We start from the raw sequence: 27,937 nt of genomic DNA, 5'->3' as shown, positions 1-27,937 counted from the left end.
ATTTAAACAACTGAACTTAAACTACTGTAAATTCACCTTAGATACCACCTGGATGACAACTGAAGCCCATAATAGTATCATTATAATGCTAACATCACAAGACAAATAGTTTAATGTGATAGATGGGATTTCTGGGTGGGACTGACTGTGGCTCCTAGCAGCAAATTAATCTGTCACATAAAATACAAATCCAGCAGGTGGAGCCCTGGGGTGCAATTTTAATATGCCAAATTGAGATTTTCAGTTCTTTTTCATTATGTTGGCAAATTGGTTTCTTTTCTCCAAATACTCACTCAGTGTAAAGCATTTGATCAGACTCATTGTAAGCACTGCAATTTTTCTCTCCCCCCCAACATATTTACAGAGTGTTCATTTTAGTTTCTGCCAAATCCACTATGTCGGTCTTTGTTAAGTCATGGAGAAGATAAAGCAGTGCTCGGATGTGTCTCATAATGGAAAAGCAAAAACAATGGACAAAATATATTTTGTCTCTTTTTTTGTTTCATTATACCATCAATTATGAAATTATTGGAAACGCTTCATAACCAATGACCCATTGTCTTTAATAAAAACATATTTCACACCTTTTCTCAACCATTGCTCTATATGTGATAAAATGATACAAAAAATGTAATTTGTTTTTTGTGATCTTCAGACATCTTTATCAAATGAATTATATATTGACTGATGCACCTAATCTCTTCATTATGACACATAACATTTTGTATTAGCTCAATATAATAGAAAATGTCTTAATTTTAATGCTTTCATGTATTATCTTTTTATTCTTTTTACAGTGTAGGAATTAATCTTCCAGTGTTTTTTTATACACAAAAAAATACACATCTCAGAATCTAACAAAATTGCATGGAGGTGGTGGTGTTCACATATTACAGCTCTGTCTTCAGGGTGTCTCACGGGGAGGTCACACAGAGTTCAGGATTTCTTTTTTTTCCTTTTTCCTTTTTTTGCTCGTCTCCTTTAGCTGAAAGGAGACGCTGCAGAATTCAAGCCACGTTACTCCAGTACAAAAAGAGATGTCAGAGCAGATCTTGTCAGAAGTTGTATTTTGGCACAGAGTGTGGGTCAGAGTGAGTCCCGTAAAGCAAGACTGACACTTTTCTCCATGGTGGTGGTGTTTTCTTTTCACTACGGCGCTGTGAGAGCTTGTTCAAGCTTTTAATGAGAAAGCAAGTATAAATGAGTGTAAACAAGTGTACAGTGTAATGAATTATCATCTTACTGGGGCCCATTTTTAGCATGCAGCGAGTCTTAAAACGAGGAGGACAGGAAGTCACACAGCTGATCAAATGAAGTCACTTTTATTATATCTTGTCAGAGAGAAATTAAACGAGAAGTTGCGAAGATGAGCTCTTTTGAAACGGCTACAATGAGAAAATGAATGATTTCTCAACGCTTAACTGTAGTAGAGCATTTGCAGTTAATAAATGACTTGACTGATTTCAAATTAAAATTTCTAAGTGAAACTTCTTAACTACTGTTATCTGATCTATTCAAGTGCCTTTTCCTTACAAAAGAATGACAAGCAAACATTTGTGTTATGGTGCAAGTGGCTTAGAAATACATTTTATAGTGACAACTTTGTCTTCTCAAAGTGCTATGAATTAAAAACAAAACTTTCAGAAACATTACACCTTACAATACAGCCTTTCAAAAACATTAGAGTCAAAGAGTTGGCTTGTCACTTAAAGATTTATCATTACCCTTAACAACACAGGAATGTAAAAGCATGTAATATGAACTTAGAAATATCTAGAGCCTATTTGAAAATAGCTCTATGAATTTAAAATTGTAAGCAAACCCTTTAAAACCATCTAGCTGAGTAATGTACATAAATGTGCAAAGCAAAGAAATACATTTACAGATGCTTGTAAATAATTTCTTAAATAATTCCAATTATAATTTCAACATAGGCTTGAATAGGAATGTACAACCAGGGCCATTAATTCAGTCTGGTCTTTTTTTTTTCTTTTTTTTTTGGGGTACACAAAAGAAAATCCAGCAGGACAGGTTTTGTCAGTTGTTGTAATCGGTCCCCTCTAAGTGGTCTGGGATGGGCAGTCCCGTGAGGATTGTTAAACACCTGTTCCACACATTGAACACGGGGCAAACTGGCTGAGCAAAGGCGATGTCAAAGGTATACAAGTGCTGAGAGCCGACAGCATCGTAGAAAGACAGAGATCCAGAGTCGTAGTCCAACAATATGCCGAGACGCCGCAGGTGGGGTGAAGGCTCAATAGGCATCTCCTTGCTGTTGTGACGCACCACCCACGAGTTGTTGCAGCGAGACAGTACCCACGAGGCCGAGTTTTTGCCGATCCACTCATGTTTTGGCGCCGACTTGTACGCAATGCCCACTGCAAACCTGCATTTCCAAAGAAAAGTAGAAAGGAAGATTTCATAAATCACTACTACATGTCTAACATTTTAAATCTGACACATTATCAATGATGAAATAAATACAACTAAACGTCTACAGCCATGCCTGTGAGGCTGTACTCAGGCACAGTGATGCTTTGTTTTGACCTGATGATGGTGCTAAATGAAAAGTCAGGGGATCACCAAAGTTATTACAATTCATTCTGTGGAGAACATGAACATCTGTACCAAATCTCACTGGAATCTAGCCAATAGTTGAGGATATATTTAAGTCTGGACCAACATGGTGGACCAACCAATCAACTCATCAGACCCGCACTGCCATCCTGAGATCCATAACTGTTTTTTACCATGTGCTTCCTCCTATCAGAGCCTCCCAGTAGTGGCGGCCGCTGTCGATGTAGACGTTTCCTGTGACACCGTAGCTGCTGTGGCTGGAGAAGCGGTCCTGACTGTGGCTCTTCTTGGATGATGTCTCATCCCTCTCCACTGTCAGGTTGTCATGAGACACCCTCAACTTCCTATGAGCGGACTTTGGGTCCAACTTGAACGGCTGACCTTAAAAGAAATAAAATAAAACAGTCCAGTAATTTTAAACTCTTTGATAATCAATTATACATGAGAGTACATTTTGTATAGTTGAACTTGACGTACTGTTTGTCTTGAGTTTCCCTGGTTCACTGCTGCGGTTTCCAGCCTGATTTATGGCCTTCACTATGAAGATGTACTTTGTGCCACACTGGAGTCCGTGCACTGTGTAGTGATTTTGCTTGATGTTTGGTACGATCATCCAGCTATCAGCAGAGTTACATAAACCTGCAGCCCAGACAGAGAGAGAGAGAGTCACTGACAAAGAACAAACCAAGTTATCAACAGAACTCCTAAGTTAGTGCCTCTATCAATGTTTGAAATTAAGACAATACAGCGTAATTGTTAGCAGCGTTTCGATCTACAGCTCCTATTTTGACTCATCAAATATAGTCACATTACCACTCATCCATGCGTGCTTGAACACTGAGGCAGATGAGAATAAATTGCTTGATCAAGCATGTTGTGACCTTGTTAGAGCAATCAATTCAAACAGCCTGCTGCTCATTTCAACCCCGAGATAATGTCGAGCTTCTTATGATGTGCATCTGGATGTAAATGTAGTCTGACTGAGCTGCTATTTTTTTTTCCGTACAGACACTCAAAAAAAAAAAAAAAAAAAAATATGCAGAGCTCTACTCTCCTGCTGCTTCAATACAATGTTATGTTTGGATATTGTAACATAGCCTGCAAACAATTTATTGAAATCCTTTTCAAATACCTCCCATCATTTCCATGTTTTCCAACACAAACATTATACTGCACTCCCACCAGAGAGCTGCATGCAGACTTACTGACAACATTGGATTGGCTGGTGAAGATGGCATACTGAAGTTCATATGATACGACAGAGAATTCATCATCTGATGTCCAGTGGACTGTGATCGTGTCATATGAAGCTGTGCACAATTCCTCACGGATTACTGGTGGATTTGGTGCTGCAATCGGAAAAACAAAAGGCAAACGTTTGAAGACATTAATGAAAGCTCTGTGGATGGTATTCTATCCACCACAACATAAAAAAAACCACCAGTTGTGGTAAACAGCACCATTCCATTTGTGTTTTTAATCCTGACAAGTGTAATTAAGCTCGGTAGCGGTTCCTCTAGCTATTACAGCTGCAGCCCCCATGCAGAGTTAACTTCACGCTGCACAACAGGCACTAAGCATAAACAATCAAACCTGTTTCATTCAGCAGAAAATAAATCTTAATTGCACTCTCTTATTTTGAGCTTTTTAGTTTTTTGTCACTTGCCATCAAGCACAGTTATAGTTGAAATATAAACTCCCTGTTACTATCCATGCCAAAACCTTATAACTGTATGAATCCATAATCAAAAGATAAGGTGAGGAGAGGAGGATAGATAGATTATATTAATTCACAGATAGGTTTCCTGCCAAACCATACAATATTGTGTGCTTAACTCCCCACCATCACTCACCCGTGAGGTAATCCAGGGTTTCTAGCATTTTCTTCTCCCTCGTGAAGTCCAAAGCAAAACTATCAAAAGTGTCATTCAGATTAATTTCTGGTAACAGGATTTGGGAGGATGCCGTTGCCATTGATACTCTGTAATAAAGATGTACACACAAGACATTTATGACACTTGTATACACTGTGTGCTGTATATCTTCTGACTGTAGCTGTTTCCTCACCTCTCACAGATACTTTTAGCCGTCTGAAGGAAGCGAGCGTGGTCTGTCTCCTTCAGGGTTTGGTCGGCTTGAGAGATGAGGGAGGAGGACCTCTCGATGCACTGTTTGCAGCTGGCTATCTGCTGGGCTAGCTTTCTCAGGCGCACAGACTGGGCAGAAAATAGGACACGTTGATAGATGAAAAGCTTGGTAAATAAACCAACCAATGTATGACCTTCTGCGTGAGGCACCGATCCGCCAGATGGTAGATTTGATTTTACCTGGCAAATTGGAAAATCCTTCTGGGGAAGAAATCAGATTTACACCTTGGACAATTAGATTTTTCAGTTGTGTAACAATGTTCTAAAAGCTACACGGGCACGAGAGGTGTGTTTATGAAACATCCCTCATAACACTGTCACAGTAACCAGACCCTCCCATCCCCCCACTGTGGCTCACTGGCTGAGAGCAACCTCACAAGTTGACATGAGGCACGGGGTGAGGAAGGAAAGAGTCCTCCTCCAGAGACGGTCATCGCAGGAAGCAGGGCTGATCTTAACTTTGACACTGAACGCGGCACAGCATGCCACCGCCTCTCTAATGGCAACGGGGGGGGGGGGCTGAAACAATTCAAGAGGCATTGCTCATTCGCATTAAATGTATGGACACTGTGCCAGATGTGCTCCAGACTGATACAAGGCACAGGACAAAACAAAGCAATAACCTCTGCAGTCTGGTGAGTATTTCCGTGCAAGCAGCCAACATGTACTGTATGTATAAGACCAAATAAAATAATGTCTCAAACAGATGTGAGGACCACCAGCCAGCTGCCTGAGCTTTAGAGTAAAAAAAAAAACAACCCTTTTTATGATCCATTAATGCATTGTACATTTTCTCATGCCACGTATGTTACAATGGGCTACGAAGGTACAAAAAATAACCAGAAAGCATGTCATGCTGTCACAGGATGTTTTACTATTAATTATAGATTGAACAACATAGGTGTACATTTGAAATTGGAATGCAGTAAACAATAAGCATTTCCTCATTTTCCAGTTCAACAAAAGGAAACAATATGTCTCCTGACAGGTATGCTGTTTTTACTTCTTGTTTAAATACTGTAAGTTAGGCTGAGTTGAGTTTTACTTTTGCAATAAAATAATTAAAATGCAAAATGTGTGATTGGATTTTGTTTGTGCTTCTCATGTACCACAATAAAAAAAAAGGCGTTTAACCCATTTTACCAAGTCGCCCCTGTATTTCCTATTATGGGCAGCTGGAATTAACATACTATGTTGTTGCTTTGTTGTTGTTGTTATCTTTTTATCACAGTATATAACAAAGAAAATAATAATAAATATATGCCAACATAAGAGTCAACACATTGTTTTTGAAAATTTTGTTCCATGTTATACAAATTGAACAAGAGTGTGTATTATTTCTGGAAATCATCTTTGTTTTGATTAAGAAAAGAGAGTTGCAACTTGACAAACTGGTTGAATATATATATTCATCATAATGCAGCAGAACATTTAGTCTTTGAGGATTCTGGAAATACCTTAAGAGCAGCAGTACGTGCTGTTCAAGGACCCTTTGGGTTTCCATTTGCTGGAAAATTGGATGCATAGCTCCTTGACACTAATGTAATGCTAATACATGAAAGGAACAAACTGGGCCTAATCTGTGATATGCTAAAATACAAAGACCTTGCACAAGTAGAGACTGTGGCATCAAAGCCTCTGTGTGTATTGAATGGCACAAGCTTGTGTTTCCTTGCCTATGAATTGAGCTGCTTATTTGTAAGAATATAGATGTGCTATTGATTGAAGTTACACGCCCTTGCTTTGAAGAGTAACAGTTTGTAGATACAGGGTTTAACCCAACAACAATAATATGTTACTGCTGAAGTCATGCGAGAACAGCTTGCTCAAGTGCTGAGCTGTGAGCTAGCTTGTCAGCTGTTTGGGGAGGTAATTATCAGGACATGCAAGGTGATAAACAAACAAAGGTTATCAACACACAAAAGGTGATAAACAGTACCTTCCCCTCCTTTATCTTGGTGGCGATGATTTGTCGTCGCTGCTGTATGATATTAATCAGCACCTCACACTCCTCAAGCAGCTTGTTTTCCTGTCGTGATGCATTTACCTAGACATGACACACAGTAAGTGTAGATAAGAGACAGTCAATACTGGAACTCTAATTAATTCCCTTTGACTAAATGTTGCACTGCACAAATCGAAGTTTGGAATCATTCTAGCATGTGTTACTAACAGCACAATCAATTTTATGCAAACCTGATGTGGCAGGAAAAACACATTGGAGTTTAATTCATCATCATTCTTTCAGCAATCAGCTGACTCAGTTCATTCGGTCTTTTTTTTAATCCCAAACACATGCGTTATCACAGACATTGTAGCATACATGTAATGAGATGTTTTAGCGAAATTAGCACATTTAATGACCTGTGTTGAGCCAGGTCAGTAACTAATGCGCGGTGAGGTAAAAATATTTACATGCCTTTGAGTAACAGTTTGAGGATACAAGGTGTAGGAGTGTAAATATAACAATATATCATGACCGATCTTTATTTGATATGCCTTTCAAGGATTCACATAGTATTTATCTTATATGTTCTTTTTTTTCTTTTAAATGCATAAATATTTGGCCCACACTTCATGTCAAAATACAGAATTTGCAGCAAAATGCATGAATACTGCAGAAATGTTTTGATCTATAGACTAATGAACACTTAATCTTGTTGACATGATGAAAAGCCACTCTGAGATACAGTGATTCATCATGGTGTTAATAATTTAATGAGTTGTTGCCCATGAAATGCCACAGAGGCTAAGAGCCCCCCCCCCTTCCCCACACACACACACACACACACACACACACAAAAACACACACACACACACACACACACACACACACACACACACCTGAAAGGGAACAGATAAACAAACTCACCTCCACGTGTTGGCAGGTTTGGATAAGTTTGCCCATCAGACTTTCCAACTCACTGGTCCTCTTGATGAGACTGCTGAGGTTGGAATCCAAGGCTTGCTGCAAAACAAAATTGAAAAGGAATATTTCATTACACACTGCTCTCCTGTCACTCCGCACATACACACACACACACACATATACACACACACACACACCCCCACCTCCCCCAAACATCAAACTGTAAACAGCTGAATAAATCTTGGAGGAGAGTTAGGTGAATGGGAACATAAGGACCATATCTGTAACGAGCACAGGAGAGGACACACAAGGCTGCCACTGGATATGACTGGCCACATTTGTGTAGAGCCCCCAGCCCCCCCCCCTCCCACCCCAGTCCTCCCCATGTGCCAAAGATCCCATCATACTGCCTGCTGAGGCCATGGAGCTTAGCAGAGCATCTGCCAGTGATTTGGACAACTAAACCCTGCCTGTGTTAATCACTGACTCAGATCAAAGGCTTATGTTTCAAACTTAATCTCTCACTGTAATTGGGCAGCATGATGACTGCGTACTATGGTGGTGCAGTGTAAGTATTATTATTCTTAAAATAAAAGGTAACCGCATGATGGCGTTACAGTGTGCTAGCAATGATTTTAAATTAAAATAAAACTGAAAACAGAGGTGTAGGATATTCTAACTCCAAAATGGATTGACAACAGAAAAATGAGATCTAGATTATTAATATTTTATGATGCCTTAAGAAGCCTAGTTTTTTCATCTGAATCAGATCTGAATTTTTAATCTATGATTCAAAGTCTTTAATAATATATGTGAATTGATTTGTGATTTTAAAGAATTAATGTCCGAGATGGATTATTTATTCACTTCATCTTCATATGTTGAAAGCGCAAACATTATAAAAACTTTTTCTTTCAAAAAAAATCTCACAAATACTGTAAAATTATGTAATAGTGCAATTTTTAGTTTAGCTAATGTAATTTTTAACATCGTTCATGATTTTCCTTTCATCAAAACGGAAATAGCAAATAGTCAAAGAAGAGAACAAACAGGTAAGAGAGGCCTGCAAAGGTCCAAAACTTGGGCGACCTTTTTCAGCTTAGATGTTTCGCATTGTGATTTTATGAGGTGTGTGCGTCACTGTCTACTGAAATAGCAGAGGTCTTATTTTACTGCTCTCACAAATATTATTTATTCATATGGAAGAGAAGGCGATGAAAGCCATCTCAGACGCTGAGCTGCAGGTAAAGGTGAGGTGGGTTCAAAACTTTCAGAGTGGACACATGAAACACAACAGTGATCGAACTGATTTTGAATATGGACAAGTGTATGAGCGTAAAAGGCTCCAGTGTGTTTGTTGTTGCTTGTTGATTAAGACAAGTATCACAGAAATAAAGGCCGTACAGAGAGAGGGAGAGACGAATGTTAAATACAGAGAGCGTGAGAGACAAAGCGTGTTCACCTCTCTCATTCTGTTGCAGTGGATTTCTCAATGCGCCCAAAGTATGGCTTCTCCTGCAACATTAATACTCCTCGTGTGTTTGGACAGCTCTCTCTAATGGAAGTCTCTTTCCTAAAATCATTTAAGGCTGATGAGAGGAAAGAATAGCAGCTTCCTTTTGAATGTGAGTGCTTCTGGTCCCGCACCTTTGCTTTGGCCAGTCTCTCTTCCTTCCTCTCAAAGTCCTGACAGTGACCTGTCAGGACTTTGAGTTTTATCCTGTGTCAACATTAGAAACTTTATCCATTGTAAAAGATTGTCGCTTTATCCTGTGAGCACCACGGGTCCTGAGACACAACTGCAATTTTAACTTTGTTGGCGGTGTAAGCTTTCATTGAATTTCACAAACACACATCACAGTGTGGACAGAACAGAAGTCCTGTTCTAGTGCACTACAGTGCAGTATCCATTAACTATACACTCTGAAAGCTGTGCATTAAAGGCCCAATCGGTTTTTTAACCACATACATAACAAGCATTGAAGGGGTTAGAGTTGGGTTTTTCTTCTGATTATAATTTTAAATATAAGTGTTTTGTACAAATATTGTTAATGTATATTCTACTTATTGAGCTGCGAAAGACTAATAATCATTAGGCTGTGTATAAAAACACTTGTTAATCAGAGGAAGGGAAACACAGGTCCCAAGCTTGTTTTAAATCTAAGTGGTGTTCCTTCACCTTTTGATTATAATCGAATTACAGACTGTGTCTAAATAACCACCCATATAATGTGTTTCATACCATCTGTTAGTGAAATATATATTGCAATTATATTTTTTTCTTTAACATAATCTACCTTGCAACAAAAATGGCCTTTGTTTAGACAAGTCATCTTAAGCTAAAGAGGGACTAAGTTTTCATAAAATGTCACTTTAGAATGAAATTCTAACAGATAAAGAGGAGCCTTTATATGTCAGGAAGGTCCTAAAGTGTAATCTGATATGCTGATCCTGCAGGACAAAGGAACATGATGTGCCGTAGCCCAGGTGCCTCTGAATACCAGTGCACTCTGCAGGAGTGTTTCAGGAGCATTAATCATGGGATAATTATAATACAAAGTCATATGAAAGGATAGCGTATGTGAAATTAACTGCTATGAAAGTTTGGGGTGTTTTGAGGTGTCACTAAATAAGACTAGTGATGCAACACATTCTTTTTTTAAGATTATTGATGGTTATTTTTATTTGACATTGAAATAATATCACTATAACTGATATTAGAGATGTCAGCACTGTGTGTCACTATAGGAAGGCCCTGGTTTGAATTTCAATCCTGGTGCTTTCTGTGTTTCTTCCCACAGTTTTTCTGTTCCGACTCGAATTCTGTTCAAACTTAAAATTGCCTGTGAATGCGGATGTTTCGTCTGTTTATATATATAAGCCTTGCAACAGACTAGCAACCTGGGTTTTTTTCTTTCTTTTTTCCTTAACACGCAATGGGCAAAAAGATTCTCCCCTTTCACCCAGTGCATGTTGGGATATGCTACGGCCACTCCTCTGATTATAAATAGGACTAAATTTACATAATATTAATAATGGATGATGGATGGATAATAACAGATATAATGCCAGACCAGGGTCATGTCATATAAGGCCAAAACCAGACTGAAGTAATTATTGCATTATACGTGCAGGCACACACAGACACACAAACTCACATTTTTACAATGCCACAGTTTCCCTTTGTGAGAGAGTTTGAGAGAGATGTGAGGCAGTGTGGCTGTAAACATGTGTTTGGAAAAACCAACAACTATGAACAAGCTCAGCTGCGTGCCACCTGGGTCCTGCCCTGCGCAATGAGAAAAAAAACAAAACAATTTCTCTCTAAGATGGGAACTGCTGTTTCCTCTGTCACTCGAGGCTTCTAACAATGCAGCTAACTGTACTGTGATGTGTGGTCAACGAGACACAAAAACATAATCAAAGCATGGATTAGTAGAATACATCCCACTGTAAAGAATTGCGTCAAGCAGCTGAGGATATTATACAGCAGAGGAAACAGATCACAGCTTGTGTAAGTCTATCAGAAGATAAAGGATAAAGGACTCTACTCATCACAAACTGTCCAATACTCTTCTCTCTTTTACCACTGGGAGAATGTGCTTTATTAAAAAGAGACTTTACATTCACTACTACATCGAATAATGGCAACACAAAGCACAGTACTGTAACTGTCACCTTAATAACCACCAAGACTACGTTATCACTGACCAGATGTATTATGTGCCGAATGTATTTCACTCTCATTTCACTCTTTGCGTTGGTTTTCAAAAAGGATAACTGAGTGAAGTAGAGCCCTTAGAAAGTGGCATTCAGGTTGAGGTTGTTCCATAACATAAGTCTGTCCCTGAGTGTGTAATTAAAGAAATGATGCTGATCACCTGGTCTGCCTCCTGGTGTGAATGATCACGCCCCACACAGAGAAAGCGGCCAGAAGATTTCTGCACAATGACAGCATGATCAGACAAAGGAGACATGTTAAGACTGGTCCACTGAACTATCTCGCCAAAATGTTGCAAAAGATTGTTTGCATCCCAGTCCCACCGTGGCCAAGCATTGTGAAACAGAGGAACAGGCACAAAAGAGTTTCGGAGTGTTACTTTGTGATACAGTAAACCTTCCTTTTTGTGAGTCATGCTGTGAATGTTTGTGAACAAAAGGAGGACCCTCGTTTTTTATTTCATGCAGTCTGTGCCATGCAGGTTCTCTGGATAGACTTTAAGATGAACTTAAAGCGAACTGAAAAAAGCTCAAATCCAGCCGAGTTCAAGACTTACTCCCAAATTAAAAACAGCAGATATTTTAATGATTTAAAAGGAACGACCTTGCTTTGTTTGTGTACAGCTAAAACCACTATTACATCTTAAAGGCTTCAAAATAAAGCTCCACCGCATGATTGCCTTGTAGTGGCTATAAAAATGATCCCATGAGACTGCTGGAGCCACAGTAGAGAGCAACTGTGTTGGCAAAACACTAACCTAATAAGTCAAAATCTCTTATACGAGAGGCTCATTCAAGTCTATAATGGAAGGAATGCAGAGCCACCTTTTTTATGCTCCAGCAAACAGCATCTTCTCATGTCTTATTGATGTCAGCCCATCTGCTGAAAGTGAACAGCTCCACTTAACCTAAAACTGTGAAAGCAGTCTCTTGCATTGGGTGTCATTACATTTAAGCCTGGCTAAGTGAGAGAGAGTTTCCAACTCACTTTACTGTGTGTTCTATTCATACAGTATATATCTAATGCGCCGGCGTTTCTTATGATAAAGTTGGTCTCAAAGGAGAAGGCTGGCGATATTCTGTATTTCTATTATGGTCAACATGATCTTTTGAAAAGACCAAAAGCGAAGCCCATTCATTTCTACTGAAGACATACATGAAGTCATGAATATATACTTTCTTTTTTGAAAAAAAAAAAAGGAAAAATACTCTGTTAAAACAGCTGGGCACTGTAGTGTGGGCAAATGTAACTCAAGCAGGAGTAAATCGTGCATTTGTTGGGGACTATTTTCAGTCACGGGTTTGGTATGCTAATGAGTATTTATGGTAGAAGCAAGGTTTATGTGGGATTGACTCAAAATAAACTAAACTCTCCATTTTCATTGTAATGAAGGAACATGTCACCCAGTGCGATGGCGTGACTCAGTTATGTGGGTTTGGACAACAATGGAGGTCTATGGAACACAGAGGAATAAGCTATATCAGGCTTTGGCTACACAGATTTGTTAGATTAACTGTTGGTTTTGGTCTTTTCATGGGATTTTTTTTTTGACAATAAGAAAAATATAGAATATTACCAGACACGAACACTAGTAGGGAAGCCATTTTGTGGTGATTTATTTCATATGCTGCTGTAGATTTGCTTAAAGATAAGGCCTGCTTCACATTTTATTTATGTTTGACGGAGATGCATCTAATTTGCCTTAACATTATTCAGTATCGAGTTATTTGCACTTGCAAGGGAGATCACATTGTGTGTTTCAATACTGCATAAGTTTTTTTAACTCCATCGAGTTTTTGTTTCTTATGAATCAGATTCAGTATCACAGCTCCACAGTGTAAAGCATAATAAAAATATATGTTGTTAACAATTACAGTTCTAACCGAAAAAACATCAAAACATTTCATAATTTGCTTATGATCTGTGGTTTACTGCACTCATTTCTACATCACTAAAATCCAGCAGCTCTTATATCTTTTATAAAATGGAAATGCAACACAACTTACTGACAGCTGTGCGCCTGTCATGCTGTGATACCGTATAAGCTGAAAAGAGGAGTGGAACAAATGTTATTGAGCAACTATAGGAGCATTCCTCAAACTACAGATCACTTCTTACCTTGAGTTTGTCGTATCGGTCACTGAGGGCTGCCACTTGGTGGTCTCGGTGTCGGCCAACCAGCTTACACAATGCACAGATCAACTGTTCATCTGTCACACAGTACATGTTGACCTTCTCATCCTCGTGCTCCAGACACATTAGCCCTCGCAGATGGGAGTCCAGCAAGGGCTCGATTAGACGGTGGCCCGTGAAGGGCTTCTTGTTGGGGTGGGTGGCCTTAAGACATTCGTCGCAGTATGACACCTCACAGGTGACGCAGGTCTTCACAGCATCCTGCGGAGGGTCCTGCTCGCAGAACTGACATTGCACCCGGTCACCGGGAGATGTCATGGCTTTGCTGTCGGGGGCGGCTCGCTCACGCCGGGTCTCGTTAGGAGAGTTAGGTCCACTCAGAGAAGCTTTCTGGTAGCGGTCAATGATGTTCTGTAATGTAACGTTGCGTTTAAGTCCCTCTAGGCCCCTCTGGTTAAGGGTGATGACATAGCGACAGGTCGGGCACTGAAAGGCACTGATGGACTGAATTGGCTCGCTGGGGGTGCAGTGGGAGACCAGGATGCGATGGGCACAGTTGAAACAAAGGCTGTGAGCACAGGGCAAGAGCAGTGGGTCCTCAAAGAGCTCCAGGCAGATTGGGCAGGTCAGCTCCGACTCCAGTGTTTCCATCTTCAGGCAAAACAAAGAGGGGCTGTGTGCGAAATCCAGGGAAGCTGAACAGCTATCTATAAAGATGACAAGAGAAATTAGTCAGAAAATGGTTAAAAGTAAATACGTCGCTTGGCATCATGTACAGTAGAGCTGAAATGATTATCCGATTACAGAAAAGGAATCAGCAACTAATATAACCTTAAAATACTTTTAAAGCAAATATACTAAACACTACTTGGTTTCAGCTTGTATTTGCCTGAAGTGGCAGTAAATTGAATATCTTTGGATTCTGGACTGTTGGTCGACCAAAACAAGCTATATGAATCAGATCAGCTGATTAATCTTTGATGAAAATGATTGTTATTGCAGCCCTAATGTCCAGGTTTAGACATGAAGCTTCTTTGAAAAAAAATGTGAATAAAAACAGACATCATGCATATTCTGTCTGTATTATCAAGTGCTTATGAAAATAAAAACAAAATTATTCATCTCCATCTTGAGTCATTTGATTTCCATTGCAAACCGAAAGTGAAATATGAATACAAATGTTATGTAAATACTTGTTACACATATCTGATTATGGAAATGAAGCAAATTGGAAAAATAAAACGAGCAGGCAGGAGAAGGCTCAAGCAAAAAACACGTGTTTGCATATAATGCATATATCATACGTGTGTGTATAAGTCGATTTGGCTGAACTTACAACTTCGAGAATGCAGCAGCAGCTCATTTTAATTTGGCACAGGAATAGTCTAGCCTGTCCCCATGTGTTCCTCTCTATACTGTAGTCCGCAGGCCAGCAGGCCAGTGAGGACTGACAGCTCAGCCAAGCAGAAGTCTATTGGCCTGCTTGCTGATGGCTGGGGCTCCACACTATCACAGACACTAAGCCTTTGTTCCCGGCCAGTCAGACACCCCAGCTGCGAGTGGACACACTGTGCTCACAGCGTCTCTCTATGTGAACTCTCTACCTCCACTCATTATGTGTGAAGAAGGCAAAAGCTCATTATCAGGACAGTCGGACACAAGTAGCCTTTTGAAGTTGTGAGGATACAGCAATTACCTCTGAGCTACAGACCTGGGTTTGTTCTTTCCATTCTATTCAAATCTTCACAGACACTCAGCTATCCCACTGTACAGTACAAAACAAGAGGCGATTGTTGCACTTGTCTCCAGTGACTGTGATGCATCTGTGGGCCTTTGTGTCTCTGCTATTTTGTTCTTGAAACACAAAGTGTCTAGAAGTTATTATAGAGGATCAAAGACAACCTCTTCACTATTCAAACCCCTCAGTCTTAAACAAAAATATGTTAAACATCATTTCAGTGTTGGTATTTTATCATTCATGAACATATTCTCTTTAACATTTCTGATTAATTTACAGTGCTGTAAACTACTGTATGTTTGTGGTGAATGATTCTTAACTAAATCATGCGTATACAAGTAGCCTGAAATGAAACTGTGACACATGAAACTTCTGAGCAACTCGTCCAACATGTCAGTTCTTTGGCAAGGTTTCACTCTGAGACACAAGCCAACATCACATCACTTTAGCAAAGCTATCAGCTACAACATAGCGGCTCCCGCACTTGCGCAACTCTCGTCAAACAGGTTAAGTTGTCAACTCAACCGGGCTGTCCTAAATACAATGCGAAAATGAAGAGCTTTGTATGACAAACACAATGCAAAGACGCTTATCCTCTGATGTCATCCCCTGTGGTATAACAAACCCCAAAGTTACAAAAAAGCTTGTAAAACAACACTGTGGCAAAGAGCCACTGCAAACTGCGTTACAGCCCCAAGTAAATTACGCACTCCTGAAAGCTCTCCCATTCATACACAGTTTACTTTACCCACCGATGGATTTCGCCCCACTTTGCACTGCCGAGACATTTCTGCTGAGGGAAAACTTCTGACCTGAATCATGAAAACATATTTATGACAACAAATGCACCAGCCATAAACCCCTGCATGCTGTAGAGAGGGGCATCCAGATGGCAGGAGTCTTCACAGCCCCAGTAATCCTGCAGCAGAGCTGTCATTAAGCAAGAGGTTGAGCAAGAGGTAGCAAGCACAACAGGAAAAGTTGCCCGACAATTCCAGGAAAGCCAGCTCCACCTACAGCTGGAGCGCTGGCCAGCACTGGAAGAAGAGAGAGAGAGCGGACAACAGTGAGAGAGAGCGAGAGAGCGAGCGAGAGAGAGAGAGCGAGAGAGAGAGCCTCAGGACTGTGCAGAGCCCCAGCCAATGTCCTCATAGGCAGGTTAGTGTCCTCTCAGCCCTGCCCGTTCAGAAATTCAAAGCGTCAAGATCAGTTTCAGGTTTCCTTGTGTGGCCATCCCTCTGAATCTAGCAGGACAATGCTGGGGATTGGAACTTTTCTTGGCTACGCCACTGGGGATTCAAAGTGAAAGGCTGAAGACACAATCACAGATGAGAGGCAGCCTGAGAGGCAGCAGGATCCATCTGTAACGTGGGACAGAAGTCTGCGATTGCCTCAGCATCCAACCTACAAGAAGTGAATTACAGCACAGTCTGTTGTCTGTCCCTCCTGAGGCTTACAGAGTGTAAAACACATCTTGAGCCCCACAGTTAAAAAAAAAATAAAAATAAAACATATAGGCCTGTCTTACAAAACCCCCTTCAACCTCTTGACAGCAAAAACCGAGAGGACACTAGGCATCCACTCAGACAGACAACACTGAGAAATAAAGACAGACACTACATAACATCATCTGCTACATCCTAGTCTGTCCCAGTCGGCCCTCACGTGGGAATCTCCGAGGTGCCATCTGCTTACCATGTGCGTCTACTTCCAGACACACCCCCACTGTGCACCATTTGAATCCTCCTGTCATTCAAAGGAGTCCCCAGAGTGACTATCCTCTCTGAAAGGCAGCTACACACTGTAAATATTAAAGACGCGCTAAAGTTCAAACAAAGCGATGAGCGTGAGCCACATTGCTCGGGAGATGCACATGGGAATGTGACTGGCATTCCCCAGGTTTCCTCTGTATTATCTCCAACTGGGATAAAATGTAGTATCATGAGATCATTTAGGGGGAACCATAAGAAAAACAGTGGCAAAAGCTACATAGTGGTATATAATAATTAAAATCATGTACAAAATCAGAGCGCCATATGACAAAAGCAAGAATATATGCATGTAGTACTTGAACAGCCATATTTCCGAACAGTTTGAGGAATAGTTGATGTGTTTCACAGCAGAATCATGTTCCAAAATGCTGAGTATCAGCAGATATGACAGGTGTGAGACGCTCTACTGAGGGGCATTTTGTCAACTGATGAACTTGAGGACTAACTTAACATTTGGAGTTTTATTTGATCAGGAAATAATGGGTCATTTAGAGATGAAACAATTACATGTCTCAGATAGGAAGACAATTTCCTGCTCAAGCACTTTCTAATCCTTTTGGTTATGGTCTTTTATCACCCTTAATGATGGCTCTGAACCATGTATTCAGCGACTGAAAGAGTGTGATTGCTCTTTGTCTTCTTTCCTGGGGCAGACACCTAACATATTTATCTGTAATCCTGTCTTCACAGCGTAGCTGTGACCAATGTGTGGCCTGTTGCTGCTCCCTAAAGCAGCCAGCTCAGCAGCGGCGCACTCAGGCCTAATGTGATTTACAGCTGTAGCAGCACAAGCCAGCTGATTAGACTGACAAATCTACCTGATCTGCAGCTGCACACATTACTGAGATTAGCCTCATGCAGCCTGGCCTTGACCAACATCCATTATTATTGTTATTTAAATCATTATGGAGGGAAAGTTAATTACAAATCCAAAGATTTGGGCTAGTGAATGTAGAAGTCATCTGTCAGACAGGATTACATGGGAAAGAATGGCAGTGTCAGAAGTTGCTGCTGTGCACTCATCTGGCAAACTGGTGTTAACACACATTAAACTGTAATGAAAGCAAGACATGACTCAAATCAACGTCCAGTTCAGAGGCTGGAGCTCCTTCAGTGAACATGATGTTTTATAATGAAGCTGCAGATGAACAAATGGGGCTAAAAATCTGTAATGTAGATCATGTCTGTGGCTAATGAGCGTCTCTCAGTCTGACGACTGGAAATAGAGGTCTACAGGTCAGTTCAACTTTCTTTTGTTTGTCATTGCCTTTCAGTTCTCCGTCTGCTTACTGTCTGTGCTGTGGGCCTACAGGTCATCGTGGTTAGCATCAGAAGTTGCACAAAACTCTCATTTCCTCTCCGCGGCTTGGCAGGTGGCATCATCGGGAAAACACTGTGTCGTTTCCACAACCACAGGAACTGCACACAAAGTCACTTTCCAAGCACGCGGCTGCAGCCTGCTGCTCGGAGGCCCGGAGAGAAGGAGTGTCTCACTGCGCTCCAAACTACCGAGGAGGGGCACACATCTGGTTAAAGTCTACATACAGTATACAAGCCAGTTTTTTGCCCGTGTATCTGCCGTACCTCGTGTGGATATGCAAGTTGTAAACGTCACACAACAAAAAGTGATTTTATTTGTGAGGAAACATTCAAAGAGCGACACCGTGTGGCTGATGCGTAAAATGCAGCATACATGTTTTATCCATGCCAAGAGGTGATCCTTCTCACCATGAAAAATGCACACAATTAATTTGTGACATTTCCTAACTGAGAAAATAACTATAATCCAAATAATGTTGCGACTTTAATTTAATCTAATTATATATTTTTTCGATATCCCTCCCAATTCTACAAGTAAACAAATGACAACAACAACAGTGATAAAAAAAAAAAATAGCCATTATTATTCACAAATCTGTCTTCCAATTAATCTCACCTTACCCTAAAACTTTATAAAGACCTGCTCATTATGTTGCCATGGTGACAGCTTAATATCTAGAAGTGATCAAAGGCAGTGCACTCGGGTGGGAAGATGTCTAACATTCCTCCTCACAGGAACAAGATAAGTTACTAATTAATAAGGGGAACCACAGAGCCAACTGCAACCTTCCCAGTTTTAGTCTTCATCACCTTCATGTAAGCAAGACACATATATGCTTTTATGTAAGTAGGCCTGTCACAAACTGTGTCCAGGAGTATTGCCAGAGCATGGCTGTATCTTTTATCTTATCAGTGGAGTAAATAGTATTCTGCTGCTGGATTATGCTGGTTTTATCTTCCTTAGTGCTGCAATGGATCTCTGATGTTTGAGTAAAGGTAAAAAAAAAACTTTTATGATGAAGCCATGGAAAGGATCGCCTATTGTAATTGTACATTCAGGAATAGTACTGCAAGGTCCACTACAGTGTTTGCTCTAACAAATTATATTATCCTCTTTCAGTCAGAGCCCAAAGCGTACACTGAGTAGCTGCTTTTATACTGGAAAACTACTCCTACACTCTCTGACGTTTTTTTAAATCACAAAACTCCCCTTGGCCCTCTCACTTAGTCATCTTATCCCTCAAGTATTATCCACAGCTGAAAACGTTAAGGATTCTGTGAGCACAACAAGGCCAAACAACTTGCACGGAGCGCTGCCTGGAGGCTCAGAAATATATGATGACTCAATGTTTTGGCAGCAGAACATGGAGGCACAGTAACATAAAATGCAGACCAAATCAAGAATGACCCTCTGACTTACCCGCCACATGATTACATCCATAAACAGGCAAGAGAGGAAAGAGCCACCTTTAAAGTCAGTCAGTGTTGACGTTTGGGGCTCTGCACAGTTACTCCACTGCAGTGGTCAGAACTTTGAGAGAAGTGGCTTGTCTCTCCTACTCTCCGTGAGTTTCTGACCCTCTAACCCTGTTCTCTAAGCCCAATGAAAATCAGCAGGAGGATCGAAACTTTCCACCCTTTTCTCTCCTCTCACTGAGAACTGTACCTATCCCATCTAGACACAGTGGGCTGCAAATTGTTGCATTAGCCAATCATATGTGAGGGGCAGGACTTGTGCTGGTTTGGTCTATCACTCAGGGCTATCAGAGCATGGAGTGTTGCCCATTACTCTCAACAAAGCTTTTTTTGTCATCCTCAAACAGACATCTTCCAAAGAGCTGGGCTGGACACCGCAAAAACAATCAGTGCATTAAAGACACATTCTCTCTCGCTATTTGCATAATTGGTAAGATGACAATCACAACAAATTTCAACAATATTCAGGCAAAGTCTGAACTGCTTTGCATTTCTCATCAACAAATGTTGTCTAGATTATTGCATTTGGAAATGTGTTTCACGCTTAAGGCAAGATTCAATACAGCCAAATGAAATAGTGCATAAGCAAACACAGGAATCAATGATGATTATACTCCCCACAAAGGACAAGAGAGATGCTTTATCAGTGGCCCAATGCAAAGTCAAACATGGATAAATGGTGGTACATTCACAGACAAGCCATTGTTTTGCCAACACAACAACGTCTATAGGCAGTTAGCATGTTCGTTAGCACAGATGTTGATGGGTAGGCAACTTGAGTTAGGCTACCTCTTATCAAAGGTTCTAGCAACGTTATTCCTCAAAGCGGTCGCAATCTTTTTGTTTTTCCATGTGGCATTCACTGAAATGGAAACACACAGGAATGCACTGTGGTTGCGACAGCTGACTTAGATAGTGTTGAAAGTTGTCTCAGATTGTTGGCATCTGTTCACCACTTTTTGGCTGCATGGAAAATGTTCCCAAACATGTGCTGGCTGACACAGTTGGCATCCAAATGCTGATGCTGATTGATCACATAAAGTTTTGGATTTGAGACCGTGCTCACTGTTTATCTATGAGGTCTGAGGTTTGTAGTTAGGCTACCTGAGATGACCTTGTCAGCGACACAAAGTCAGTGTTTTTGAAATGGTATCTCTGTGTAAAGCAAATGTTTATGTTATGTGGTAAAACCACAGCACATAAGGCACAGATTGATTACGATCAGTAGTAACTCTGAGCTCCTGCCAGGAGCCCTGCAGCGTTCAACAAAGTATGAAAAGAAAGGTGAGAGCAATGGAAAGGATTTAGATTCTGAGGTTGAGGCGGATAATGACTTGAAAAGAAACATAAACACATTAACATCTTGGTAACTGCATGAGACTTAGTGCAAAATTCAATGATAACAGCCGTAAGTACATGATGTGCAGTGTGGAAACACAAGCAATTAAGCCTAAAAAATAATCCAATTCATTTGCAGAGAAAACTACTGAAATTCAGAATTTTGTTGTTCGTTGTGATCTTCACTAATCTGTAAATCCAGCAATAATTTAATAAATTTCAAATATCTAGACAAAAAATAAAAGGAATGCAGAATACTGCAAAGCATGTTTATTTTAGTGCACCAAAACTTTTCCAAACCCTAACTTTAAAGTCTAAGAGCGACTTAAAGGAGGCTTTAACGTGTCACCCACTGGAAATACATATCATCCCTTACCTCGCAGTCTGTTAGTCAGTCAACCAGACAGTCCATAGTCCGGGTGACAGATGTATATAGAAATAAAGCCCGGGAAGAGATTTTTCTGAAAACACCGGCTTTCCTCAGAAGCCTCCCTTTAGCTCCTACTCTCTGTCTGGGCTCTGCTGCTTCGTCTGCCTCACCGCTATCTCTGAAATTCTCTTCACACAGCTTCTTCTTCTCTAATCCTCTCTTAAGGAAGCCAAAACTGCTCCAAATGGTTCAACCAGGCGCCGACTTCTCAGGCTTTTCCCTCTTTGTATTATTTTGTTGGCTGGGATCATTAACTTAGTCCCATGAGAACATAAGGAGGTAAATAACCCCCCTCTTTCCTGTGGGAGGCTGTCAATCACATCTGATGATGAGGTGGTGAGGGGGGGGGACTTTTATCCACCAAGGAGGCACTCCTGATTGGCCACCAGGGAACAGAGGTGCCCCGCATGACAAATGGGAGCACTGGGATGGATGGGCCTGTAGAGATGCTCAGCTGAGGTTACGTGCACATTTATAATGGACTTTTATGCAGCTCGCTCATTTGCATGTCATTCAAAAGAAAATAAAGTCATGGAAATGAGTGAGTCATCAAAGCTGATATGTCCTTTTTTTTTACACAGCTCAATTCAAGAGAACGTCGTTTATGCTGTACATGACTAACTAGGTAAATGTTAGGGTCCATCATGAGAATAATCACAAGCTCTTTAAAAGTCTTGTTGGTACAGTCTGGACACTCAGTGGGGGGACTGGGAGGAAAGCATAAAGCTTCCGTTGCCATGACAGTGTGGCAAAAGCAACGATGAATCTTGGCACTTGAGCCAGATGCCACTCTAATCTTTTCATTGGCAAACCTTCAGCTCGCTCTTCACAGCTTGTTTGTTTCTCAGTCAAGCCTACTGCTGTCTGTCACTCTCCAGTTCCTTCCAACATCCCATGCCAATCTAAAGTCTGCTGCATTTTGTAAGGAAAAGAAATGTGTAAAGACATTGTTAGCCGGACCTGAGAGGGGTCACACGGCTCCCAGTGACCACCACTAAACTCTTAGGCTGACAAGAAAGGAGAGACAATGGACAAATTAAGCATGACTTCCAGGGTGACTCCTTTGCTTGGCTCGTTCTGCACACATTACCAACACACTAATGGATTTGTAAACAGCACTGCACAAATCAGTTTCCCATGTAAAACAAACAGACTAGCAATGTCACATTATTCTCTCATGCCTCCTCAGATGCATGCCACCGCTCACAACATTCACAACAGCAAGGAAATCCATAAGAAAGTGTAACTGCTGCTGCCCCAAGGCCACACAGTGCTATGCATCCATAAATTGTCTGTGAAATAATTACTTTCACGTTGTGATTCATTTCGCTGCAATAAAATGCCATCAAACTCATGACATTTGCATGGATCGTGGAGTCACACTGACATTTGAGGCCAGTGCTACTCCAGTAGGATCAATCCGAACTCTGGAGTATAAAACATGAAATGGAAAAATGTCTTCCTCTGCTTTAGCCATTCCACAAAAGAAAACTTGTCTGGGCTGCGGTTTTACCAACTGTCCCCACCTCACCCGCTGGAAACCCAACCTGATCCTCCATCCAGTCTAGCACACCCACACACACACAAAGTTTCTGTGGCTTTCAGTCCGGAAAATCAGCAAAATAACAATTTAACTTCCAGCTATCTAAACAAATATGATGCACTGTTTACTTCCAAATATTTGACATCTGCTTTGTCATACATAGAGAAAATGACTGTTCCATCATAGCAATTTGATAAAATTAGACTCAAAGCCACAATTTAATCCAGTCAAGACGTTGGGAAGCTGACAGTAAGAATTCTATTTTATGTTTATGTATTTGTATAAATGACAATCAAGATGTTGATGTTCTTGGTGTAATCCTAGCAAAACTACTTCCGGGAAATATCTTGCATTATTACTGCAAATATATTCCCTTATCAAGTAACAGCACTGTCGAAATAATTATTCAAAACAAATGAATATTCATCCACACTAAATAAGGCCATTTGCTGCCTGAGGCAGTTCTCTTGGTGGCGGTTGGCACATCAAGCTGTATTAATTGGAAAAAGACCTGAAAAGGGCCAGAAAAGCCCTCCTGAAGGAGAAGATAAGAAGTTGGAACAAAATAGGCTGTGAAATATGATGTTACATAAACTTTGATGGGGGAAAAAAAGAAACTGGATTTCTCTCAGGGACCATGCAGACATTTGTAAGATACATCCTCATGTTACAAGATTATGCTTCACCTTGGTACTCAGCCATTAGCAAGTGCAAAGTCATTTTGCACTGAACAAAGGAATCCTGGAATCTATATGTAATGTAAGTTGTCCAAATCTACATTATAAAGGGAAGAAAGTCTAAGGAAACACCTTTCCTTCAGTAGCAGGACGGACTGGATATGGTCAAAACAACTTCACCAGAATTTCTCCCTAAAGCAAATCACTCACAACTTTTCCATTGAATACAGCAGCCAAGAAGTAAGCAGTAAGCCTGACTTACGTGCTATTGCCCAAGGTGATCCTCCAAAACACAGCAAGAAGATCCAACTCCCACTGATGTCTCAGCTCTCTATTTCAGTAGCACATGGATGAGAGACTAAACAAAACATGAAGTAGCATCCCAGCTAGTCTCATTCCACACTCCCTCCCTCATTGCTAGAGCTCCCCACCCTGCACCCAACCCCAGCCATATGCTCACGCAAGCGTAAAACATGCCCAGGAAGCGTCACTTCCACTGGGTCATTTCATGGATACTGTCTCCATTAAAGCTCGGGGTCCATCAACCCCCCACTCCTCCTTTCTAGGGTTGAGCTCTTGCCCCTGGCTCCCCACCCTCTCAGCAATAAGACAAAGAGGTAACAAATGGAGTCAAAGAGAGAGAGAGGGGGGTTGCATAAACCTTGGGGACCAAATTTTGATGAGTTTCTGGCTAAACAAGCAGGGCCCGACCAGATGGGATCAGTCTCCAGGGCTGTGCTGCATCGCTGCATTTAATACACAGCTCCATACATCCTCGCAATGAATGTATTCTGCTGCTCGCTAACCAGCACTTATCACACCATAGACCATATACAAGTGCAAGGCAGCGCAAAACCGAATTTCTTCATCATGTTACGTTCGCCATTAAGCTCTCCGAAATGACACTAATTAAAGTCGGAGCGCAGATGCCTAATTGAGTTACCACATGCTTTGGCGTCAAGATTGTCTTTTTGAGGGCAAACCCTGATCTAAGCAGCAGTAATTGTTTTCCCAACTAGGACAGTCCAAAACAGCCACTCCTCTTTTTTGCCAATAAACAATAAGATGAAAGCAGAGCCAACCCCCATCATGGCAAAGGTTCAAGATTTTAATTGCTTTCATCCCCAAGGCATACTGCCCATAACTAAGCAACACACAGTCAATCCAAACATCGACCAAACAGATGAACACCTTAGTAGCAAGCCAATCAACACTTACTGCAATTGATCTTGAACTTTCAACAGGGGTGTTATTTGGAGCAATTTAAGGTAGTATCCCGCAGAAAAGCCTCCCTCTTTTCGCCGTTGAAGCCATTTATTGCAAGCACCCTGGGTAGAAACTGAAGTGTGCAAAACAGTTGGCGAACACGTCACATCACATCACCCAGTGTCCACATGCATTTAGAGTGCTTTAAGATTATCTGGCAGAACATATAGGACTGTTGTAGGCATTGACCTGGAATTGATTCTTGTCCTCTGAGCATGCTGCGGCTTTGTTGGCGCAGGATCAATTCTAGGCCTAGTTCTCTAATAACATTAAGACACTTTGGCAATGCTTGAAGCAATGTACAATTATCCAGTGCATGTATAAAGATGTTTACTATCAGCCCTCATGGAATGATTAACAGGAAAGCTACTATATATATTTTTTTTTTATTCAAAAGGTAAAAATAAATGCCAAAGGAAACTTTCAAACATCACTCACCATGAAAACCAGTTATACTTTGTGGTTGAAAGCAACACAATGAATGACTGTACTGTCTGGCGTTCGTTTTCTTATAGAAATGAAACAGTGAAGGATCTTTGGGAATGTAAGGTCATGCGTTATGTTTAGTCCACACCACAGCCTCATAGCCTGAAAATCTTTTTTTTTTTTTTTTCCTGCAAAAAAAAGAAGTATCCTTTTGAAAGGGTGCGGTGAACGCCTGCCTGCTACATTCTTTGCTGCTTGGAGAAGTCTGTAATTGCTTCCAGCTTCTGAGGGATCTAATGCGGGGGAAACCAGTGTCACATCTTTATCAAGAATCTCCCATCAGCAGCACTTCAGATATGGTGCAAGTGAAGCGCTCTGCCACCCAGACATCTGCTAACTCCACCCAAAACGCCACCCCTGAATACATGCTCTTTATTTTTTTTTCAAGCAGCTGCAGCATTTAAAGACACTATCTATTCAACGCAGGTATAAAAGTCACACATTTAACTCTCATGAAGAGGTTTAAGACCTGCACTGTTCCATTATCCTCTAGTCAGAGAAAATGAGACACTACACCACTAAGCTCCAACCTCCTACACCAAGAAATGCTGGAGGAGGTCTGAACATCTGTTGTGGTGTGCTGCGTTCATGTGTCCAAGGAGACTGTTAGAGCCAAAGGCAGAAGCCCAGCTGTTGGGATATGGGTCGGCTGCATCCGGGCTCAGGGATGTTTTCAAAACACTCTCTGCTAAGGATGAGCCACTTCTGACAGTGTTGTCACTGTTGCAGTTAGCACTGTCAGTGATAACCACCGGTGTATGCAGTCCGTACACGTATCGAGGCCCGTCTCCGCTGTGTTGCAGATGCTCTTAAAGGTTAAAAGACAGTCAAAGCGATCAGTTTTCCTGCCTGACTCAGTTTGGCTCTACAAAATATCTTCACTTACACTCCATCTACATGTCAACAAAGCATTCTTTCAAGACAGTGTAGGACACATTCCTCAATCTTGGCCTGTGAAGCACATTCTCTGGAGTTTAAAATGGATTAAACATTTGCTTCTCCCACAGAGGTATCATTGATGAAAGAATATTCTTCTTCTTGCACAGTGTGGCGAGTCCTCAAACACACACACGCACACCAACACATATACACAAAACACCCCATTTCCATGTACAGCTTTTGGCTGTAACAATGAGACTGAACCAGCGTTAGTTCACGCCCTGTCACAACAACCAAGGCCCCCGAGATTTCACAGCTGTTGATGGAGCTGGCACTGCTGACCTGGTGGAGACGCTTCTGTTTATCATTTGGAACGAAGAACGAAAAAACAGAGCTTCATGATGAGAGAAAGAGTGAGATTTACAAAATAGATTAAGAAAAATCACCAGAGATCCGAAGCACTCAGAGAAATAATAACGCTACATTCAAATGAACCGTCTTCCCTGGCCAGTTCATAATAAGAAAAAGATTGGTTGGATGAATATAATTCAGAAAAGATTGATACCAAGAAAGAAAACTTCGGTTTCACTCTCTTGAAACTGAGGGAATGAGGGCATTTCAGAGCAATAGCAGAACCAGATGCTTGCATGAAGGAAAGTACTGAAAACCGAAATGAATTCGCCAGAGTTCCCTATCCACAGTTATTTGGCACAATTACGCATTCAGTTCTCTCTTAGAACAACATGACATTGGTTTAGTTCTCACCAAAAGGAGGAGAGCAGTGCAACTCATTGAAAGTCATAAGCTATCCTCAGAAAACTGAAAATCTTGGAAGTATCACAACAAATTGTGTTCTATTTTTTCGCCAGTTCCATAATTTGCAGTTGTTTTATGAGGAAGTTGATATCTCAACGTGTATTGAACCGTCAGCAGATGGGTTGAATGTGCAAACAAGACTGAGCTGGTTGTTAGGAAAAAATTCTGGCTCTCCCTCTAAATTAACATGATCTTCCTAAGAAACACAAACAACCAACACTCCTTTACTGCGTTGCTCCAAAAATGCAGAGCTTCCTCTACTTGTGAATACCTGGTTGTGTACGCCACTGTGCTTCCATGTGTGTGTGTTTGTGTGTGTGTGTGTGTGTGTGTGTGTGTGTGTGTGTGTGTGTTTAGTATTTTCCTGACTGTACAGACTGCAGTATGTAGGTTCACGTCAGAGAAATCAGTATCCAAAGTATTAAACTTAATGTGAAGTTAATGATGTGTATTACAATAGAGCTATTAATTCAAGAAGACTTCAGCTTTGGCAGGAATTTCATCTGGCTTAATTTAGAGGCATTATTCAGACTTCATACAAAGGTGCTTGTCAGAAGTCCCCAAGGGGATGGTTTGGACTGCCAAAATTTAAGACCTAGCACCGATTAAACTCCCTTAACCCAATGCCACTAAATATTTCTTAATCAGATCTTACCTGCTTCCCCATGGCTGCAGTGTTAAGTGTCTCTCCTTGGTGAATAAGTGCTAGGCTATCACAGAGTATGACTGTTAGGCAGCTGGTACTTTCC

At 41.0% G+C, this 27,937-nt stretch overlaps 1 protein-coding gene across 8 annotated transcripts; it reads right to left on the bottom strand.

The window, feature by feature from the left end:
* Positions 1 to 1,306: 1,306 nt before the first annotated feature.
* Positions 1,307 to 27,937, bottom strand: mid1 (midline 1). 8 transcript variants are annotated; one of them, XM_056389821.1, is made up of 11 exons: positions 27,844 to 27,937; positions 13,433 to 14,154; positions 11,475 to 11,534; positions 7,597 to 7,692; positions 6,664 to 6,771; positions 4,645 to 4,793; positions 4,431 to 4,558; positions 3,783 to 3,926; positions 3,055 to 3,216; positions 2,751 to 2,958; positions 1,307 to 2,386 (listed from the first exon to the last, which is right to left on the bottom strand). In XM_056389821.1, the coding sequence occupies exons 2-11, from the start codon at positions 14,096 to 14,098 to the stop codon at positions 2,038 to 2,040; spliced, it is 2,070 nt and encodes a 689-aa protein (XP_056245796.1). In that variant the 5' UTR covers positions 14,099 to 14,154; positions 27,844 to 27,937; the 3' UTR covers positions 1,307 to 2,037. The 8 variants fall into 8 exon arrangements, with proteins under 8 accessions (XP_056245796.1, XP_056245799.1, XP_056245795.1 ...); XM_056389824.1 differs by lacking the exon at positions 27,844 to 27,937 and adding an exon at positions 24,004 to 24,102; XM_056389820.1 differs by lacking the exon at positions 27,844 to 27,937 and adding an exon at positions 21,468 to 21,716.

This window comes from Seriola aureovittata, chromosome 11, assembly GCF_021018895.1.
Source record: "Seriola aureovittata isolate HTS-2021-v1 ecotype China chromosome 11, ASM2101889v1, whole genome shotgun sequence".
Classification (NCBI taxonomy): Eukaryota; Metazoa; Chordata; class Actinopteri; order Carangiformes; family Carangidae; genus Seriola; species Seriola aureovittata.
The sequence above is the reverse complement of the archived record's forward strand: the minus strand, read 5'-3'. Positions and strand labels throughout refer to the sequence as shown.

Excerpts from the sequence above, each read along its gene's own strand:
- mid1 (XM_056389821.1), bottom strand. The coding sequence starts at position 14,098 with ATGGAAACACTGGAGTCGGAGCTGACCTGCCCAATCTGCCTGGAGCTC. Across the intron at positions 4,794-6,663 it reads CCAAGATAAAGGAGGGGAAG|TCTGTGCGCCTGAGAAAGCT; the intron begins GTACTGTTTATC and ends TTTTCTGCCCAG. Across the intron at positions 3,927-4,430 it reads AACCCTGGATTACCTCACGG|CACCAAATCCACCAGTAATC; the intron begins GTGAGTGATGGT and ends TTCCGATTGCAG.